General features: G+C 39.1%; 2 protein-coding genes across 3 annotated transcripts in view; both read right to left on the bottom strand.

Moving 5' to 3' along the window:
• Positions 1-5,699: 5,699 nt before the first annotated feature.
• On the bottom strand, positions 5,700-13,830 carry kcmf1 (potassium channel modulatory factor 1). Its single transcript, XM_040158328.1, has 7 exons — positions 13,576-13,830; positions 11,595-11,762; positions 11,227-11,366; positions 9,542-9,643; positions 9,240-9,423; positions 7,841-8,135; positions 5,700-6,519 (listed from the first exon to the last, which is right to left on the bottom strand). Exons 1-7 carry the CDS (start codon positions 13,589-13,591, stop codon positions 6,255-6,257), a joined length of 1,170 nt encoding a protein of 389 aa, XP_040014262.1. The 5' UTR covers positions 13,592-13,830; the 3' UTR covers positions 5,700-6,254.
• Positions 13,831-16,041: 2,211 nt separating this feature from the next.
• The window catches only part of itga1 (integrin, alpha 1), a 61,197-nt gene continuing 55,435 nt past the window's right edge, over positions 16,042-21,803 (bottom strand). For both annotated transcript variants that reach the window (XM_040157294.1, XM_040157293.1), the window contains exons 25-30: positions 21,649-21,765; positions 21,467-21,565; positions 20,135-20,242; positions 19,867-19,962; positions 19,646-19,759; positions 16,042-18,383 (exon numbers count right to left, since the gene is read on the bottom strand). In XM_040157294.1, the coding sequence (XP_040013228.1) occupies positions 18,327-18,383; positions 19,646-19,759; positions 19,867-19,962; positions 20,135-20,242; positions 21,467-21,565; positions 21,649-21,765 (591 nt within the window). In that variant the 3' untranslated portion in view covers positions 16,042-18,326. The remainder of the gene's footprint in view (positions 18,384-19,645; positions 19,760-19,866; positions 19,963-20,134; positions 20,243-21,466; positions 21,566-21,648; positions 21,766-21,803) is intronic.

Below are 21,803 nucleotides of genomic sequence, written 5' to 3'. Positions count from 1 at the left end.
AAGATGAGCTTATGGAGTGTCATCTTCATTTTTTTGTCTAATTTCTCAGAGGGATTGACGGGGCATTTCGATGCAGTCAACTGTGCACTGATGTAGGTTAAATACACTGAGGATTTCTTTGTTTTCAGCACTTTGGCTCTGCATGTGTTAAAGTCGCTACCTGCTTATTTGTTATTTATTTCCGTTACAAGGGAGTACTCTGAAGATCTAATCTTTAACTCTACATAGTAGGCTAAGAGGCTGCAGTAAAAGGATTAATTAAGTGTCTGATTGCCCTTAAAGTGTCCCAGGGGTGCTTTCATCTCTCTGAGCCGCCCCAGTCAGCCGAGCGGTGACTGATACACCCCCTCACGCCGGGCAGCAGTGACGCACGTTTGTAGGCAGAGGACCGTAACGCTCGAAACTGGTTTTAAAATGCGTCCTTGCAATCGTTTTTCCAAATTACCTTCAATAGTTCCGTTTTCCTGAGATTACAAGAAAAGGCTAAAATATTCAAGCGAGTGTGGAGGTTCGAGTATCGAGTCGAAACTCCCGCACTAATCTTTGCAAAAACAGCAGCAGTGACTCCTTCATAACAACCATCGTGTATTTCCATACGGAGGCATAAAGCAGTACGGATCTTTTGCTGAGACAACACGTTATGTTAAGTGCACTTTGTAGCGTTACTTAACCCCCAAATGCACAACCCGAGCAGCTGTGCTCAGCACTGACCGCTCTCCAGCTCGACCTCAGCTGCACTTAATAACAAAAAACCTTGCTATGCTGGCCATGACTGAAGCAAGTAACTCTGACATATTGTCCTCGATGAACATGGCAGTTTCCGTGTCCCTCCATGTTTTTATTACAGCATTTGTCAGTTCTGTATAATAATCGGGCGTCTGCTGTACATAAATTGCTGTCCATTCTGTACAGTTCTGATATTTGTCTATATGAATAGTAGGCTATGTTTAATAGTATAATCTGTTTAAAGCAGGTATCATGTCAAAACTGTGTGACATCTATTGAAGATAACGTGTTATGGGCCACTGGCAATACATACTATATGTAAATACGATTTTATTTGTGCTACATTGTATAATTTCTTTGTGCTCGTTCATAATACCAGTGAGAATACAATCCTTTTTTGGCAACTTTTGATCTGCAGAGGACTTTCTTTGAACAATGTGTTTTTCTCTGAAGAAGAAGAAAAAAAAGAAAAAGAGAAATGATCTCCTCTTTCCTCTCCACTGTGATGGGGAGCTTACACAGAGGCTGTTTGAGATGCTGTCTGTCTGCGGGAGGACCATAGACTCTGGATCTGATTCAACATCGGGATCCCTTCTAGCTGACAGGTGTCCGAGCAGATGCCGATGACGAGGAGGTCAAAGGTCGCCTCCTGGCCAACCCCACCACTCAACCTCTGACTGACTGTAGCCTATTTTGATCCTCTTTCAGATGAATAACTGTGACTTTGCATCATGAATAGTATATTATTTTGAATGTAATCTAGAAGGGTCGGGACCTTTTTTGAATGTAATCTATCTTGGGGGGGGGTTAAGGATTTTTTTGTAAATATATGGCAAAAGAAAAAAAGATTACAGTTTTCATTCCTGTGCAGACAACAAATTTTACTTACTATGTGAATACAAAGAGAGTGTGTATGTGTTTATGTGTGTGTGTAATGTCTCCGAGATTTTGTGTGTGCACTTGCACATGCATCCGTATGCAAGTGTGTGTGTTTGTGAGCGTGTGTGTGTGTGTGTGTGTGTGTGTGTGTGTGAGTGTGTGTGTTTGTGAGTCTGTCTGTGTGTGTGTGTGTGTGTGTGTGTGTGTGCGCGTGTGCGCACTCTTCTGGCAGATTTAATCCTGCTTTAATCAGCCAGTTCTATCAATCAATTCAATGCTTTGTGCATCATGTGAGTAGCTTATCCACAATTAATGGAAATGTTCCTTGTGATACTGTGCATTTAATAAAGGTGGTATGTCTTACAATACGCTTGGTGCCCTCTCCATTCGCTAACTTTAGGAGTACGATTTGAGGCAGCTGTGGATATCGACCGACTCAGAGGAACAGTCTGGCATTTTGGGAAATATGCTTATTCGCCTTCTTGCGAGAGCTAGATCAATACCACTCAGACGTCTGTCTGTCAAATATGAAGCTACAGTCAGCACCTGCTCAGCAAAACATCTACTCAAGTACTATACTTAAGTACAAATTTGAGATACTTGCGCTTGAATATTTCCGTTTGATCCTACTTTTTACTTCACTACATTTCAGAGGGAAATACTGAACTTTTTACTCCGCTGTATTTATGTGACAGCTTTAGTTACTAGTAGGAGTGGGCGAATCGATCCCTGACGTATTGACCCAACCAATACCATGTCTTGTTTTGAGTAATTAAGCATTTTTTAAAAAGCGTATTACAAAAAATCAACAGGAGAGAGCCCTTGGAGCAGCTTAAAAAAAAAAGAAGGGATGAGGTTGCAGGAGCAAAATGAGCTCATACCAGGATCCCTCAATTTTAACAGACACTGTTCTGTGTTTTAACAGTCATGTGATCCAGTGATGAGCAGAAAACAGTGAAAATAACGCGTAATGTTTGGCACGTCTGTCGGTGGCAATGAAAACGTGTTCAGAATTGGCCTGTTGATCATGCATTTAAATAATCAGAATCAATAATCAATAATCAGAATAATCATGATGATGAATAAAAAGCATTGGTACCAGTGATACTGGCATGGTATTACCTGGTCGCAGATCAAAGCACATTTCGTGGTACCTCCCACCCCCTAGTTACCAGTTACTTTACGGATGAAGATTTTACATTGAAAACATATTAAGCTTCTAAAATGCACTGCGTTGTTAAAGATTAAACCAGTGGTTCTCGAACTCTCCGCGAATAGCCTCAAGTGTAAAAGATCTTTCTACTCGGAGCTTCGTGTCACATTTCAGATGCCTGAGTTGTTGAAAGAGATATTTCCCCTCTAAACTTCACTCATGTTTTTCTTTTCAACTGTTTGAGGCCCAAAGAGGTAAAAATGATCCAATACTTCACAAAAAGATTAGAGGAGAAAAAAGGGTAAAAATTTGTCGTGTAGCCCAACTTTGTTTTCTCTTCTTTCTAACAACCCCCCCGCAGATGAGTCTTGTGACCCTTTGGAGGGGGCGCAAGCCCGAGGTTGGGAACCACTGGACTAAAATAACATTAACTGTATAAAATAGTTAAAACTAGCTACACCTTGACCAGCCAGAACTGCAAAATACTGCTTAAGTATCAATGTGTCAGTATTTACAACAAAATAATGTCATATACAATAATAAATCAAAGGATCCATTTTTCTGCAGATTTTGACACTTCAAGTACATTTTGCTGATAATACTAATGTACTTTTCGTTAAGATTTTGAATGTAACCTTACGTTGTCAAAAGATTTACTCTGTAGAGACTTACGAGTCCATTTAGGCAGCAAACCAAATCCCGGGTAATTTGTTTACAGTTTGTTGACGTAATTAAAAGCTTGTCCTCTCAAGGCTCTTTGGCAATCTGGACACCACACATTAATGGCTTATCTCCTGAGGTGTGATTGACATTTGATCGGTGTCGTTTGCACCGGGGCTTTTGCCGGTGGGCTATTTTAAAAAGAACCAGCAGCCCAACATGTGTCACCAAGGGTATCCCACGGGCACCATTTGTTTCTAACAATAACTACTGAGGAGTGACAAGGACAGCTGCCCTGGGGAACCTCACACACAAGGACAAGCCTGTGGCAAAAGCTACAGTATTTAACTTTTCTTAGGACAGTATATTGTGCCAAGTGTGTGTGTGTGTATATATATATATATATATATACACTTTTTTTTTTTCAAAGCTGACACGCTCAAGAGTAAGTTCACATAGTGAAAACTTCTCAAGCTACACGCCATACTGTATAACCCACCTTGGTGTATTGCAGCGTAAGGAGCTCCGCTCTGCAGGCTGTCGGTAGGTGAGGACAGACTGGTGTGACAGTTGCCAGGTCGACCCGTCAAGGGCATCTTCCTTAACAGATTTATCTCACGTCTTATTGAGGGGCCACCTAGCGCCCTGTGAGGGACTGTCTGTGTCTGCCCCCCACCCCCTCGGGGCCATTTCTCATCCATTAACTTCACTCAGTTATGTAAGTTGGCAACTAAATCCTACCCAACTGATGAGTACATTTTGTTTTTGCTTTTCTGCTTTGGATCAGAAGATCAGCCAACTGCGGAATGGGTGCTGACTCAATGTGTGCTTTCATACTATATTTTTACATGTTGTATGTAATTATGTCTTGTGATTTTCGGAGCGTTCACTGTACTTTAACACATCGATTTTAGCATTTTATAAGCACTATATAAACAACTAAGAAATGGATTATAACACACTTCATATGCAGATATAAGGACATTTGTAAATGTTTATTAATGTACAGTATTTGTCAACAATTATTAACTTCTATGAAGGCATATTTTGTATAATTACATTGTATTATCTTTTTATATTGGTTTTTACACCGGCTTCCACTTACGGGTGCCGACAGGAGGGCTAACAATTGTTGACAAATACATTAATGAACATTTATATATGCTTACAACTAAACTATGTCTTATAAGCTATTTTTATTTCTATTGTTCATATACTGCTTATAAAGGCTAAATAGGGTGGATTAAAGTCATGTGCTAGATCCACACTCTTCAAGTACACATTAAGATTTTAAATTTATGTACCAACAGATTATGATGAAATCGTGCCAGCGAAACAAACATCCGTGGAATCACAACAATATCAAAAAGTGCAAAGGGTGCAATGGTCTCTTGGTTTCATCAAAAGCTGTGCGAAGTTTATATTTATTGTATTCTAAATTTACATTTAAAAAAAAGTCTGCCCATGTCTTAGAACCATTATGAAAGTTAACGCACAAAATCAATATACATCTCATTGTATTTTACATAGAGGGTAAAAGTATAGGCATGAAGGTGGCATGGTTCATATCAAGTCTCAAAAGAGAAAACAAACATGAATAAATAGAAAGTGCTAACCCTAGCAGAAAAAATATTAATGATTTCTCTTATATATAAAAAAAAAAAAAAAAACCTGCAGTGTGGAAAGTCTTAGGCTCCTGTTACCCAACAAAGAAATTCATACAAGCCATCTAAAGCATGTGGTCTGACAGTGTAGATAAGCAGAGTGAATGTCAGAAAATTGTATGAAGGAAAAATGAATAGAGTCGGGCATCTGTACTCATCTATAGTTATAAAGTATACTGTGCCTAAACAGCTTATCACTAAATACTAACATCTAGGAAAATTTCAGAGGCATGGTCTGTTTTTCTTCCGTTCCTAGTTTTTATCTGATGCGTGTAGTCGTCGTTTTGCAGCCATCGACATATTCAGACAGTCCTCACAGAGAAAAGGCAATCTGGAGCTGAGACACACACACATTGCAGCCTTTCCTCTTAAGCTACTGCAGAATCCAATTGTGTTCATTATATTTATTTATATATTTATATTATATATATATTTTAATATATAATATATATATAATATAATGTATATATAATATATATACACATACCTCAAAGAAAACCTAACAACATATATTGTTAGAGTTAAATTTCTGCATGTCAGTTTTGCAAACTACTCAATGTTCAATACTTAACAGTGTTTGAAATAACCCTCTAAAAACAGTTGAAAGCTTTGGGATATTTAAAAAAAAAAGTTTTAATGACAAGGTCATTAAAAGTCATGCACGCTGCAAATAACTGCATGCAGTAGTTATGGTAACCCATCCAAGCACTTTTTATTTATTAATAGTCATAAACACACACAGCAGCTTCATCAGAGGAGCCTATGCTCTCTTGACTTTTGAATGTGGAGTATTTATACGGAGAGCCGTTTGCATGTCACAGGAAGCAAAGGTCTGCCACAGCTGCCTGTAACATTTACCTGATAAAGAAAAGAAAAGTTATGTGGATTGATTATCAACTTCATATATATTTTATATATATATTTATATATTTCTCTTCTCTCGCTCGCTCACTCAGTTGCTATTGCGCACTCGTACATTTATCGCACTTGCTCTCATTTATTTTTGTTTACAATGTAACAAAAATGGTGACAGGCCTGAAATTACAATCACCAAAAACAAACTCAGAAAATAGAGGGAGAAAGGAAGGTGAGGCCCAGAAGGACTGCTGCTGTTTGCTGCCCATCACTGACAGTTGCAGCAGAGAGGACACAGTCTGCTTGATGCTCGGACATCAAAGAGGAGGCGGCGGAGGCTCCTTCCCCGTGGAGCTGCTCTCTCTAAGCTGGAGGTTCTCCAGCGCCACATCTAAAGGCATGATATCCACGCAGCCCATGGCTCCGAAGTCAGCGAAGTCTCGGCGCTCGTCCTCGTCAGAAGAGGAGCTCTCCTCATGCATCAGCGTAGACAAAAGCAGCTCCTGGACAAACAGGCTGCGGTCTGCGCGCTCTCCTTCTAGAAACTGCCGCTCTGCTTCGGACATCTTAGGTTCATTCAACCTGAAGAAATGGTTAACGTTAATTTTCATACATTCTGGAGATACGCTTCCAGTTAAAATATTTTTACACTAAGTACAAAGGGAACAACAGACAAAGCTGGTCAGTTCCCTGTCTTAAAGCTACCCTGTGGAGGTTTTGACCATTCTAGAGCTAAGAAGCAATGTTTCAACAAGTGGGTCCCTGAATTGTTTTGAACATTGGGAGACTTGATACACATTCTTGCTGTGAGTTTCATGCTACGGTGCTGATGGACTGTTGGTGGAGATGGACTGAAAGCAAATTGCACGATTAGAAATATTCAAAAGATGGCTCTGCAAAAGGTTTTATGAGAAAGAAATACACACAATATGTTTTGGTGAGAAAGACATAATGTAAACATTCATAAACTTTTAGCTGTGTACAAAAAAAGTCCACGGTGCACCTTTAAGTTGTGATTCTGTGGAGACTTTAGAGTAGGCAGGAACCCCTCATTACTTTGATAGTGATAAATGTAAAAATGTTTTCAGTTAAACCTGCATGATCCATTGATGACAGTGTTTACAATTTACTCTTCATTTACACAAGTTAGTTAGTGGTTACAAGAACTACAAATTTCTTCCAAGCTCTCATATTGTCTTTAGCTTCATGGCCTTCTGTTATTTGATAAAACTCTAATTGCTTTACCACAGAAAACTTTCATGACATTGTATTTTGCATATTTAAAGGATAAGTCTGGTGATACTCTTTATTTTTCTTATTGTCAACCAATCTCATGAAAAGACCAAAACCATCAACGAACTGATCCTCCCGACCAGTACTGTGGATGTAGCCAAACCCTGACATAGCTTATTCCTGAGTCACAGACATCCACTGTTGTCCAAAAACTATTGAAAACACATCATTGAGCCCCACCATTTAACTAGCTGACATGTTCTTCCATTATGATGAACATGGGCAGTGCAGTTCATTTTGAACCAATCTAGAAAACACTGCCCTGCTGCTGTAAATACTCGCTAGCGTACTAAATAGCACACCCATTTCTGTCTCTGAAAACAGGTGTTTACATTAGTATTAATCGTTAGTTTTTCATCAATTACTAAGCAAGTAACTTAAACAATAATGCTATAAGTCACTATTATCATACTAATTAAAACTGTATTACCATATGAACATTTGTCACTACAAACTTGTAATCTCTTGATAAACTGAGTGTCTCGGATGCCAAGATGCAGGCACAAATAACCATCAAAAGAACATTACTCATACGGAGTTTTCTTTGGCAGCATATCAACTTATGTTAACAAGGCATTGAACTATGAAAGCAATGACTGGCCATTCTCACCGTGCTAATAGGAACTGGGAGCTGTGGGATGAGGATGAGGAGTTGCTTTCACCCGCAGTGGCAGTGTTGGCAGTTGCTGTGCTGGGTGGAGGGATGGCGGTGCCAGTGTTGCCCGGGTTGTTGCTGCGTCGTGTTGCGTGGCGGCCCGTTTCCACTTGCTGTCGTGCTGCCTGAGCCTGCTGCCGCTCCAACTGCAGTTGCATCTGGAGCTGCTGGAGCTGGGAGGCCGAAGGCCCTGACGAGTTTATTTGCCCCCCTGCTGCACGCCTCACACCTGACAGCTGAGACAACAACTCTGCAGGAGACACAACAAAAACAGACTCCACTGTTTGCTGTTCCTAAATAAGTCCTGATTTCAAAAGACAACACTGTAGATAGTTTTAAGAGGATATGACAGACGGTGAGGAAAATGGAATACAGGGATTTCTTTGGATATGGTAGTACAACATGGCCAGCATGACTCAACAAAAAACTGCTAGGACTCTGATCAGCCATTACAGCTTTTCTTCTAGAGATGAGGAAAGAAAACATTACAGATCATAAAAGAAAGATTACTTTAAAAGATTTCTGACTATTGATACTAGATTTTATCCTGGCAAACAATGAGTACACAATTTGTGCTTTTAGCCAATGTTTACATAGAGACTAAGTTCCATGCAAAAGGCAGTTTAAGAATCTATCATTTGAGCTCTGCTGATGTGCCACTTTAACAAGAGTTACATATTACAGGGGCCCATAGACACATTTTTGTTTTCACTTTTTTATGTGTTCAACCATTTAAAGCATTTCTCTTAATGTCTGTGCTTTTTGCCTGTGTATGTGTTTTGTCTTTAGGGACCACCATAAAATATGCCCTAGACGGTAAACAAATTGTTTTTAGCAAAAGTTAAACTTGTTACTACTTGTAAACACCCTGTTGGAATATTTTTTGTTTAAGTATTAAGTTTGTATTGTTCTGTTCTTGACTTTTTGTTTTACATTCACATAAAAATGGCCAAACTCAATCTAGCAGAAAACACCATGAAAATATATTGTACTATACACCATAGTGATGAGAGATTTAAAAAATGTATCAATTGTTATTTTATTATTTATATTATTTTATTTCATATACAAATCTTCCAAGCAAAGAATATTTTACACCAATTTTGGATACACATTCACCCAAAGACTAAAATATTAAGTTAAGAAAGGCTAAAAAAGTTCATGTTCACCTTTAGACTGGAATGGATAGTTATCATTCATACAGTGTTTGATGATATATAATTTGTTTTTACCAGCAGAGGGTACTAGTGGAGGATCTATTTCTTCTTGTCTGGTTTTGATAGATCTTTCTGACCCGCCTATGTGAAAAGTACATATATTGCGAAGAGTATATTCGTATGCCACTCATTCTCACCTGCAATTGGGTCCATTGCTTCTCTGTTACTAGGGGTATAAGTGGAGCTCTGTGATGAGGAGGATGAAAGCCCTCCTGTGGAGCCGCTAGTAAAGTGCATATTTGTGCGTCGTGCTCTGGGACCGCCCAGTCCTCGTCCAGGGTGGAACATCCTGCGTACATGTCGAACACTGCTGGACTCATCATAAACAGGGACTATTAAGGATAAATGCAGTAATGTCAAACTATGTATGGCGATTTTTTTTTTTTTACATTAAAACTATGTATGTAAACACATCTTTATGTAGACACAGAAAGGATATTAAATCTCTTGGCGCTCTGTGTTCGAGTGTTAGGTGAGCTGTAAAGTCGTCTGTGACGTGGTTGGGGTCCCCTCCAGGCAAGGCAGCACATATTGGACAGATCTGAAATGAGAGAGCGTGGGAGATTTCTTCTTGAAATGCATGCTCTCACAACGAAACAATATGGACGTACAAAGCTATATTGCCATTTTTTTTTAGATTCAAGTTTTACCCCGCTAGAGTTTTTTGTTAGTATGTAGCATCTTAGCCAGTCTGAGAGCAGCCATTTTACCTACTCACTAAAACTTTAGACTAGAGGATAGTTTACATAATACCAAATGAAGGCAGTCAAAAGTTTACTCCTCTGATTTGAGGACTCTCCATGGAAAGTTTTAAAAAAAATGGATCAAAATCTCCGCAATTTGACATTATACGAATAAAATCCCACTAAGGGTTAACCCAAGGAAAACAAACAAGCGCTGCAAAGATGATCCTTTAGTCAATTAGTTGAGAGACAGGAAATTAATCGGGAACAATTTTCATAACTGGTTAAATGTCCTTTTTCAAACAAAACTGTCCCCTATTTCAACCTTCTTTGATGCTTTTCTTTGACATATATGATAGTAAACTAAATAACTTTGGGTTTTTGTGTTGGTCTAATAAAACAAGTAACCTGATTATATTATTGGGCGCTGTGGAAAGATAATGTGAATTTTTGATTATTTTCTGACATCCTATTGACAAAAGGACTCAAAAAATAAGCACCAGATTAATCAATAATGAAAACAATAGTTAGTTGCATCCCTAAAAACAGCACACTGGAAATGCAGTACCACTGTGCAGTGAAATCAAACCTGCCCAAACATTTCAACACAAATGAGTCCATTAAGGCAATTACTATGTACCACATTCACTTGTTCACCAAGCCTGTGTCACCGCACACACAGTGGTGTCTATAGTACATCAAAGTCGCAATGCAACATCCGAGTAAATGACACTGTGTACCTTAACTACCATACACAAACACATCAACAGGTTACAGACACATTTCCTCTTTAACTGCTGCCTTGTTTCTGTTTGCAGTGCAGCCAAGGAAAAAAAAAACAAAAACAAAAAACTATCAATTGAGCCTACTAACAACTTGGTACTATTGGGCAACTGTAGCACAAATACTACTAGTTTGCTCTACCTATGGGCTACAAGGATCTATTTTTTCCCCATCAGCAATGTCCAACAGACGACCTGCTAGCCTGCCAGGCAGGTGTCAGACTACCTGCTAGCCTGCCAGGCAGGTGTCAGCACTGTGAGCAGTAGCCTCACCCTTTGCTTTGCTTTGCTTTGCTAATTTTACTCAGCAGTGGAAAACGCTCATAAAAACCCTTATCTGTAGAAGTAATCCATAAATGCCCCCTGCCTGTACATTCTGGGAAGTCACTTTAGCTGACAGAAGTAGCACACTGAACTGTAGTGATGAAGACAGACAGAGGTTTAAAAAATAAATAAATAAATAAATCCCTCCATCTAATGACTTCAACAAACAGTATGTCAGTGGATGGCAGACATATACGAGGCTGCTGGAGCTGCTTACAGCAACAAAGACAATATTTGAAAATACTGTGAAAATTACTGAGACACTGTTGATTAATACATGAAATAAAAATCTGTAAATGAATGCCCTTATCCATTAATGTGTGCAGTATACTCACCACCTCTGTGGAGGTCTCTGCATGCTCTGAGGTGACATGCTCCTGTAGGGACGTCTCTGTGAAGCCCATCTTGCCACAGTAAGGACATGTGAATGACTGGGGTTGCTCTACTGAGAAAGTGTCTCCTCCATAATACAAGTCTGCAAGAAGACAGTAAACACAGCAACTGTTACTGCCAATCAATAGGTTAATGATAATCACCAATAAAGTATCACAGTACAAAATTAAGCTCAATAAATTACATTAATCATAACTGCAATCATGTTGGATGATTTGTAATCACACAGCAGGCTATGACACAGGCATGATGAATTTGTGTATGATGAGTGAGCCACACAAGTTGTCTGGGCTTTCAACCAGGTCCTCACCATAGTCTACCCTAGTTAATATACACTGCATGGGGTGCTCTGTGGTGTGTCTTGTTGTTGTGGCTCCGCTCTCGTAGCACGATGCACACAGGTCGTAGTCGTAGCAAATTAAACACTTGAACCGTCTTCCTCTAAAGTTCCCTTTTAAACATGCATCACAGCTCACACCTGCAAAAGAGAAAATGAGAATGCAAAGTGAAACATGTGGACCTGACAATAAAGTTACAAATTCCTTATAACCGTATCTGTGACTGGCTGCGAGAAAGCAATCACTATCTGTAGGCCAGTCTCACTTACATGAGCATGTGTTTTGGAGTGGTACCAACCCACAAGTACCAGCAATGAAGAACTCTGGCATTCCAGTGAACTTCACAAGCAACTCAGAGGCATAACACAAACGTATGAAGCATCTGAGAGCTGTTTTCATTGCACCCCTCGTTACTCATTTATAGCACAGTCACACACTTTCAGGTAGAATACTGCTATTTGTATTTATCTAGATCTACATGAGCCAACTGCTCGAGAGAGAAAAAAGGTAAAGTGGAGCCAACCAGAGCTCCGTACGTGTCATCTATTCCTATATAATCCAAGTAGTTTATTACTATTTACCTGTCATTATTTCAAATATTATTGCATCCTTCTGCTTGTTCACTCTTTACTACATGATTGCAGTGAAGAACTTTTCAAGCACTGGCTTACTACTCTGTAGACACAAACAGTCATTTTCTATGAGACATTACAGTTACCATTATACACAATATTCCAATTCCTGCCTCACTGACACTTCTTTTGAGAGGGAAAATGCCTTATTTGGCAAATCCTGGATAGTACCTAAGAAAGTATTACGAGAATTTTCTCTGACTAATTTGACCTCTTGCAGCAAATAGCTTCAAAATATTTATTTTAAAAAAAAAAAAAAAACCCTCAACAAAGGTAACATTTATTAACCAAACCCAGACCTGATCAAACAAATTATTTGGCAATATGAGGATATCAGCTCTACATGTTGATCAAAGGCTCGGTCGCACAACAGCAGGCTTTACAGAGGTATCAGTATCACCTGTGTGATATAAAAACAGTGTGCCTTCCTCGGGGAACATACAACCAATTTACGCAAGGAAACAAGGAACAACTTACCTGGCCTCTTCGGAGTATCGACTAAACAGGCTAACAAGTGGCTTAGTTGTCACACTTTAAAACAAGCAAGTTACTAGGCATTCCCCTTGGTCATACTGGGGCTAACCGTATTGTGGCCATGTTTGCATTATGGACCAGCACAGCGACTTCTGAGGAGATTAAAAACAGGATGACTTCCTACCACAGCTAACGTTATGTGGTGCCCGTAAAGAGCCAAATTAACACTGCCATCTGGTTTTCAGTTAAACATACCGCAACTTAACCCTAGCTGGCTAGTAGCCTGCCACCTAGCTAACTTAGTGCTTGGTTTATAGAGAGAGGCCTCAGACTTTCTGTCTTCTTCTTGATGACAGTGCATTCGTTAACAAACAGTAGGTTATGTGACCAGATGGGACACCTAACATTTGAGCATCGGGCTCTCAAATTAGCGCAACTGAAAGCAAAAGATGATGATAGCTACATCGAGGTATATCATACGGTGGGGTTATGAGCGCCAGTATAAGCAACATAAACGACTCATTATGTTAGCATACATTAGCCTACTCGCTAGCCCAGCTAGCATAAGGCAACGCAGCACCTAGCAACGGCTAACTGCTAAGCTCCGCTATGTTGCCGTATCATTGTAAACGTTTGCCTCAAAGTAGGAGACAATGATACACATATGTACACCGAAGCTGCTAACAACAAATACAAGTATATGTATATTTATTTTGGGACAAGCTTCAAAACAAGCCGCGAAAAGCCCAGCCACCCCCCCCCACTTGCTTGAATTACCACTTAGCAAAGATAGCAGAGGGGCTAGCTAGCTCGAACGCAGCCGCCGTGGACCCGTTTATCAACTTACCCTCATGTCGGGACATCCTACAAGCAGCGACACAGCCCCTCCTCGGGCTCCCCAGCGCGCTCAACGGGGGGACCGATACAGTTTCTGAGATGCTGAACTGGAAAATGCTTCACCCTCGTTTCTTTTTCGAGCAAGATGGATCCCCCAGCAGCTTACAGTTTGTTCTGCTTCCCCTCCCAGAGTGTCACTTATCGCTGAATGTCGCGGGTGAACACCAGGCGGCGCTCTGCCACATCGCACCACGGGCCCATGCAGTCGGACCACTGGGACCGTGAAGCCATCATTTTCTCCTCGCAGGAATCTGACCGGTGAGAAAAATCGCCTCAGCCACTGGCGGACGTGGTATTAGATCCTTTACCTAATCAAAAGTAACAAAAAGACAAATACTCAGTTAAAGTCATTGCCGGATTAACCACCTAGGGCTCCTAGACTTTACACTCAGCTGGAAATTTATTAAATACACCTAGCTAAAACTGCAACAGCCCTGCAATGAATCTTACCTTCGTGGAAATATAATGTTTGGTTTTTTACTGAAATTATTTTAGAGATGTGTTGATTCAACTGTATGATAATTTGGGGGGATGTAGTTTGTGGTGCCGTTTAACCGTATTGCATTATACAGAGAGAGGTGTTTCTTCTAAAACACCATATGATCCATAAATAACACATAACAGTACAAAGACACCTGAACTCAATCTTAGTAGGTATACAAATGCTTAATAGAGAGTCATGTTATTAAAATATTTTCTCCATAGTGTACTTTTTCTGCACCAAGGACCAAGTTGTCTTCCGTCTATTAACTTTCACTTATTTTAATAACAGTTAAGAGCAAGTGGACAAGACGATGTGTCATTTTTTTCCACCCTTTAACCTTTCAATATTTTGCATTTTTTTCTTCTTTAACCGCCCCCCAGAAGTGGTTATTACGCACAAAAATGCCCCCCTGCCCCCCACTATTTTATTAAGTAGCATTTTAATATTGTAGCTGGTGGAGGTGCACTTAAAAAAACTGTTTATAAAGTGGTAGTTTCATCTGCTATAACTATAGCTGTGACTAATTGTATAGTATTTTTACTTTCAAGCACATGGCCAGTATTTTTTGTTTTCAAATATGCTCTATAGACACAATGACATACCTTGATGCCCACCGACTATTATTTTAATTTCAGAATCCAAAGATAAAAATGAAAGTCAAGCCTTTATTTGTTTGAAATGACAAAACGTTGATTTTTATTATGTAATGCTAGAACACAGTTTGCAGAAAAAAAAGGAAGCAAAAATCTATTTTCAGAAATGTCATTTGTAAAATTGAAAAGAGACTTAATTTTCTTCTCATTAACTCTGCTGACACAGCCACAACAAAAAGTCTTCTTTTAGTTTTATGATTTGTGGCTTCGAGGACACATGTATATACAGTTCATTTTCATAGTATCTCAGCCATGACTTTGTCTTGACTTGACATGACTTTTTGCCATTGTCTTTAATGACAAACCTACACTTTATTCATCATCGAGAGAACTATTTAAGGTGGACACAGTACTCACACAGATAAAATACTGCTTTAGAATATGAAGTAAAACTGGCAGAAGAGCATGTCAATTTAACTTCTAATATGCAATGTTAGGGATTGGGATTGTTTTCATTGTCAGTTGATCTGAGCATTATTTTTTCAATTGACTGATTAATCATTTAGTCTATAAAATTTTTGAAAAATAGTGAAAAATGCTCACCAGAGCCCACGGTGACATCTCTAAAGTGCTTGTTTTATGTGACCAACAGTCCAAAACCAAAACATTTTCTATTTCCAGTTATATGGTATAAAGCACAGAAAGGCAGCAAATCCTCAAAAATGAGAAGCTGGAACCTGACAAGATTTGCCTTTTTTGTTTGCAACAGTTGACATCTGTACGTCCCCGTATTTAACATTTAAAGGCAGGATATAAACATTTAATAAAGGGTTTATGACCCACTTTACCATAATATAACATAGTTGTGAGCATATTTAAGTGTTTATTAATGTATTTCTCAACAACTATAACTTCTCCTGTGGACACTTACAAGCGGTGGCTGGTGTATAAACAGATAAGGAATGAGAATACAGTAAAACACAGTTGGAATAATGGAAAATATGTCTTTATAGGAGAAGTTAAACTGTATTTGCTGACAAATACTGTAAATTAATAAACAAGATAAACATGCCCTTATAGTTGCTTACAACTATGTTATGGTGTGTAATAAACCATTTATTAAATGTTTGTTTACAGCTTATAAATGCTAAATAGAAGGACTTAAATTGTTGCCCATTTTCCTTGATGAATGACACATTAATCAGTTATCAAAATTGTTGTTTTCTGTCAACTAATCTATTACTACACCACTCGTTTCAACGGTAATAGTCACTGTCTGTTCCGTTGTGCGTTACGTATTATATAAACAAAAGCAAAAGAACTGGCGATCGAGAACATCCTTGTAAAAAGTCTTTATTTTTGTACATAAGATTCTTTTCATTTCTGTGCTGATGAGGACAAACCAGTGCATTACAATGAAGACTTCACAGCAGTGTTAAAGGCTGGGGTGGAGCTCACGACTCTCACTTTGCGCCTTACTCTCGCCTCGACTCTCTCTCGGAAGCTAATAGAGGTCAAGATCTGAGAAAATAACCCCCAACTTCCTCCCTCTATGGAAGTGGACAAAGTAAGACTCGTGACTCCACCCTCGTGCATAAGCCTGATGTATCCTTACAATCTTAACAGTTACACATTCTGTACATACAATTTATTACATGTGCTTCAGTTCAACAGTGGAGAGTGAGCGCTGAGGAGTATTTAAATATTCAAAAGCTCGTCTTCTTGCTGTCTCCCCTCAGCCACAATGACTGTGTGACAATGAGGGGAAAAAGTCAAGAAAGAGGCAGAAACTCAGTCTCCCCAACATACAATATAATCTCTTTTAACACACACTGTGTAGCTGTGCAACTTCTGGAAACAAGACAGGAAACCTGAATGAATATCTTTGTATGGTACTGTGTACCGTATATGGGGGTGATAATGAGCCTATAATATGCTAATGCCTTGTGTACATGTTGTAGCTTGTCTACACTGCAAACCATTTACCAGTGAATACCATTTACTATATGGTAACACAGATATCTGCTGGTGAAAAGTGACACATACATGTATATCTCTATAATGGAGGAATATTACCCCCTATTTTGTAAATGAAAAAGGTTGAAATCAAATACGCTACAGTCGTATCTCATCTCAATCATGTTAAAGCCTCAGCATTCGAAACACAGTCATTCAACAGGCTTAAAACCAAAGTAGTGGATACAAACCCTCATCTTCATGTATATTTTCAGAACAGAATAATTATACTTTCATTTTCTTATCAAAATATAACAATATTTACATATTTGCATCAGCTTTGAAATTGTGAGATAGGCCAGGTAATGTTTCTATATGTCAATGTTAATGTCATCATTCATTATACTTGTAGCACCTGAGCAAAATCATGTTCTCTGACCACTGATTACACACAAAAAAAAGGTAAGACTTGTGGATAACATCTCTTAAATTACACGAATTAAAGCAAACACAATTATGTACATTTTTAAGCTTTACATTTTTGAACACTTACATATATTTACAGTACAATGAAGGGCTTGGATTTTGAAGCCGCAGCTTGCTGTATCCCTCAATAACAAAAGTGATACTAATTACATTGAACATCGCAGACTTTTGTTTTTGAACTGGTTAACTAAGATGACAAAAGTATGAAAAAGAAAAGCATACGGGCCGCACCTTTGCTGAGTCAAAATCTCGTGTTCAGGTTAGTCTCTTTAGCCAACATTTTGAAATTAAGGATGAAGAATGTGCCATGTTATATTGCTAAAACTCAACAAGAGTGTCAAACAGAATGCTGTAAAATGCTCAAAGGTACAGTGTTTTATAAAACCAAGCAGGCACATAAGCTTTAACACAGGAGTCCAAGCTATCAGACAGTATGCTCCAACACATAAAAAGTTCACATATTGTCTCAGACGCAAACAGACTATTGGACATTGTTGCTGTAATGGTATAGAAAGTAAGTGAGGTGACTTTGGATCTTCATACCGAAAAACCTGAGTTCTTTATTTCCTCTTAAGCTGGAGTTCAGCTATTGTAGCTCTGAAGGTTTTGCAAAACTGCCGTATGTGATACAGATGTTTTTTACTTCGCCAAAAGGTGCCTGGTAAGTGATGTCTTCCTCCTCGTCTCTGGTTCCTCTTCTTGAACGGCCTCACCTGACTTTACACTAATATCTGCTGGACAGAGGCTGACCAAGAACAAACAATGTTTGCACATACCTCTTAGCCTTTGTTTTGGATGGAGACTCAGATGGTTGTATTTTTTTTTTAACGGTAACGTTGAGTGCCAAAGCTGTTGCGCTATTAAAAGCAAGTTTCTGTTTGAGCACTTTTTGTATGTGAGACCATCTGAACTGTCCCCGTGTTGTAACCAAGTCCTCAAAGCATCAAAGAACAAGAGTTTGGAAGTATTTGCAAACATTATTTCACCCAGACCTGCGCAGGAAACAGTGAACAGTACTTGCGTTTTCCAGGTAGTCACTGTGTTGTAGTACTGAGGTGTTTTGTGGGTCTTGGTGTCTCCTCCGTCTGTCCAACTGTCCGTTTAATAAATCGGCTTGTCACTTCGTGCGACCTAATGGCTCTGGAAGCAGTCGTTCACAGAGCTGCTTGCTGTCTGAACACTTCAGTCAGTTATTTCATCCTTTGTGTAGTCCCTGGATTTTCTCTTGAAGAAGCCAAACTGGAGGAGTAGAAAAACTCAGTTAGAAAACTATTCAATGCCTATATTAAAGGAATAGTTCCATATTTTGGCAAATATGCTTATTGCCTCCCTTGCTGAGAGTCACTGTAGATGAGAATATCGATACAACTCTCGTATCTGTAGTAAATCTGAATCTACGGACAAGAGAGGGTAACCTTAGTTTAGCAATAAGACAGGACACACTGGGAAACAGCTAGCCTGGCTTTGGCCACAAAAATTTTAAAAACCCAACTTTAATTACCTCCAGAGATTTTTAATTAACATGTAGAATCTTATTTGTTTAATCTGAGAAAAAATTAAAGTGTAAAAATGACATGTTGTGGTTTTATGGGAGTTATTTATGTTTTTTGGATCTCTTTTGGCTGATGGCTAGTCTGAAAATCACAATATGAACATATTACTGTATATAATGGTTGTTATGTGTGAGACTATTTCTTGGCCAGGGGCAGAGACAGAAGCCCTGCCATCACCCTGAGGCGGTCGGGCGACTCTTTCTCCCCGGTCTTCAGTCCTTATGCTAAGCTAAAATAACCATCTCCTGGTTGTCTTGTCATATTTCTCCTACAGAATTGAGAGTGGAATCAATTTTTCTCATCTGTTGGCAGGAATACAAGTGACCATAATTCCCAAATATGTTTATTCCTTCAAAAATCTCAGCTATGGCATATTTCGTATTCTGCAGGCTCTGCGATGATGGGTTTCTTTTTTTTATGCACATTTTCAATTTCTCCATAAACACAACAGGAGCAGTAACTAGCAGTAATTCAAAAAAATCTCAAAATTTCACAAAAAAGTTTTTACGCTTGGATGCGGTGGAAGAGTTTGTGTATCGCTAAAAGCAAAATGCAACAAAGTGCAATGGAAATTTAGTCTGTGAATGAATCAAGACATTCACGAAGCATATTTCCATCACGTTTTCTACATTGTTTTTCACTGTTACAGGTTTGATTGGAACTCTTTATATCCTCTCGTTGCACTGCCCTCCTCTTGCAATCTTTTAATTGCACCCGACTGGAGAACTAGCACAACCTACTGTTTATCTCTTTTAACCAACTCCTAATATTTGCGCGGGGGCAGTGGATGGAGACGCACGTTGTTTCACGTTTTCTTTTGCCGATTTTCAATTCAGTTAACATTTGTGCTAAATTTGGAGTGAAACCTAGCTAATGACAAGCTTCCACAGAGGGTCAAATTCCAATACAGATTTTAAATACTGTGCAGTCTAACTCAAGAAACATTACCCTCCAAAGAGCGAAGATGACAAGTGCCAAGATCAGCAGTCCTATCAGGATGCTGATTATGATGACCCAAATAGGGATTCCTCCTAAAGTCTCCTTCGAAACCTGGATCTTCACCTGAGTAGGACACATATGCAAATAATAAATGTACACATACATGCAAACACTCACGAGCATTTAATGTCGATAAGAAAACCGTGCAATACCACAATTTTATGACTTACAATTCTGCTCGTGTCACTCCTGTTCAGTTCAAACAGGTTTGTGTTTTTGATCCCCAGAGTCCCATTCACCAACATGTGCAGATAGGAAAACTCCCCCTGTAAGATAAATCTCCTTTAACGATTTGCTTTCCTGTCTGTCCATCCATCCGTCAGCCAGCTGTCAGTCATTCGATTTTGCTCTCTGTTAGTTAATAGTTTATCCCCATTTATGACAAACCAAAGCACAGAGGGAGGCAAGACAAGTGAAAAGTAATCGCTGTAAACCGACCTTAATGAATGTAGGTTTCCACAGTCTGAATGTAACATTGACATGACTGATCCTAGTCTCGGGGATGGAGCAGGTAAAAGAGGCACAGTAAAGCTCTGCAGAGCAGGTCTGTGGAACAAATAAAACAACACATGGTAAGACAGGAGCACAAACAGAAAGGCGTTTTATCAAGGGGGCTGAACCTAGATCAGCTTGTTTGATATAGTCAACTCTGGGCTAAAGACATCAGAGCAGGTCGAGTCTGATTTACCTTTTATTTATTTTGTGTTGTCGGACTTTGAAACACAGATCAGAGAAATAAAGCACTGATCACATCAACAAAACCACCGCAATAAACAAACCAGAGGAGAGCTTTTGGCAGCATGCTGTCGACCTGCAGAAAGCGCAGACTTTGACACAAGTAGGGATGACCTCAGCTCCACTGAATTTCTCTGTCAGCTCAGTCTCTTGCTTGTCATCATGATGCAATTAATGTGAACTTACTTTGCGTAATTGGCGCTGACAATAAACACTTACATTTAGATGCGGAAGATACAGCGTACTTTTAAACTTCAATGAAATATCAAATAGGACCCCAGCCAGGTAAATGTACAAGCTTGGTGGATATACTGTTTAGATACCTTCAGACTGGCTGTCTGCCCCTCTTTTTTTTTAACAGATGGATACATGTGTGTCTGTCCCTTTATTTTCCATTTAAAGAGAAAGATTGTGAAAATGTTGCTTATTATGAGGCCCCGGGTCAATGTCAATTATCAGCTTTAACTGGTGACACTTTAACTCCCCCTATTTAGCATTTTTAAGCATTATACAAAAATTGTATTCATAGTTTACAGCCGACTATGATGTTATTATAAGCAGCTACAGGGTCATTTGTAAGTATTTAATAATGTACAGTATTTGTGAACAAATAGAACTTCTCCTATGAAGACATGTTTTATATTATTACAACAGTGTTTTATTATATTGTCATTCCTTATTAGTTTATTTACCAGCCTCCACTCGTGGGTGTCCACATGAGGCGTTATAGTTGTTGACACACACATTATTAAACAGTTAGATTTGCTTACAGCTGCATTATAACGTGTCATAAACCGTTTGTTCTATACTGATTACTCTTTCATTTAATTAAGGTACATTTAAAATTACATATGTTGACTGGAATACTGTGGAGATGCTTAACACTGAAAAAGATATGAGCTTAGATTTTAATTGCACAATAACTGCAGCTTACTGTATGTCAAAATTTTATGAAACAGAATTTCCTAAAAAATTAGACTGAAATGAGCCGGTTTCACGGTTAATTCTTTGGAAAATAAACCTACTTTTACTCACCAGTAAGAAGACGCTGAGTGTTTCTTTGTGTGGATTGGGCTCTCTAATCTCTGGGTTAATTTTATAGGGGTTAATCCAACGCGCTGCATCACATTTCACCTGCAGGGAGAGGAAAAACAGTCATAAAGGGGGGTCTGTCTGTTTAGCTACACTTGCATTTCTACGTGTGCGTGTATGCTTACCTGTGGGCTGGTGGTTATGTGTGTGAGGTACAGCAAGTTGTTCTGCCGAGGCGACAGATGAGGATACGTCACTGTGAGGTCAAGGGGCGGAGCCAACACATCAGTTGTTTTCACCACCTGAAGAGGGGCAGAGTTAGACAGAGCAGGGGACAGGA

The sequence above is a fragment of the Xiphias gladius genome, chromosome 20 (assembly GCF_016859285.1).
Source record: "Xiphias gladius isolate SHS-SW01 ecotype Sanya breed wild chromosome 20, ASM1685928v1, whole genome shotgun sequence".
NCBI lineage: Eukaryota > Metazoa > Chordata > Actinopteri > Istiophoriformes > Xiphiidae > Xiphias > Xiphias gladius.
Note: the sequence above shows the minus strand (reverse complement) of the source record. Positions and strands in the feature narration are given on the sequence as shown.

Excerpts from the sequence above, each read along its gene's own strand:
- kcmf1 (XM_040158328.1), bottom strand. Across the intron at positions 9,644-11,226 it reads CAGAGACCTCCACAGAGGTG|ATCTGTCCAATATGTGCTGC; the intron begins GTGAGTATACTG and ends CTCTCATTTCAG. Across the intron at positions 6,520-7,840 it reads TCCCAGTTCCTATTAGCACG|GTTGAATGAACCTAAGATGT; the intron begins GTGAGAATGGCC and ends CCATTTCTTCAG.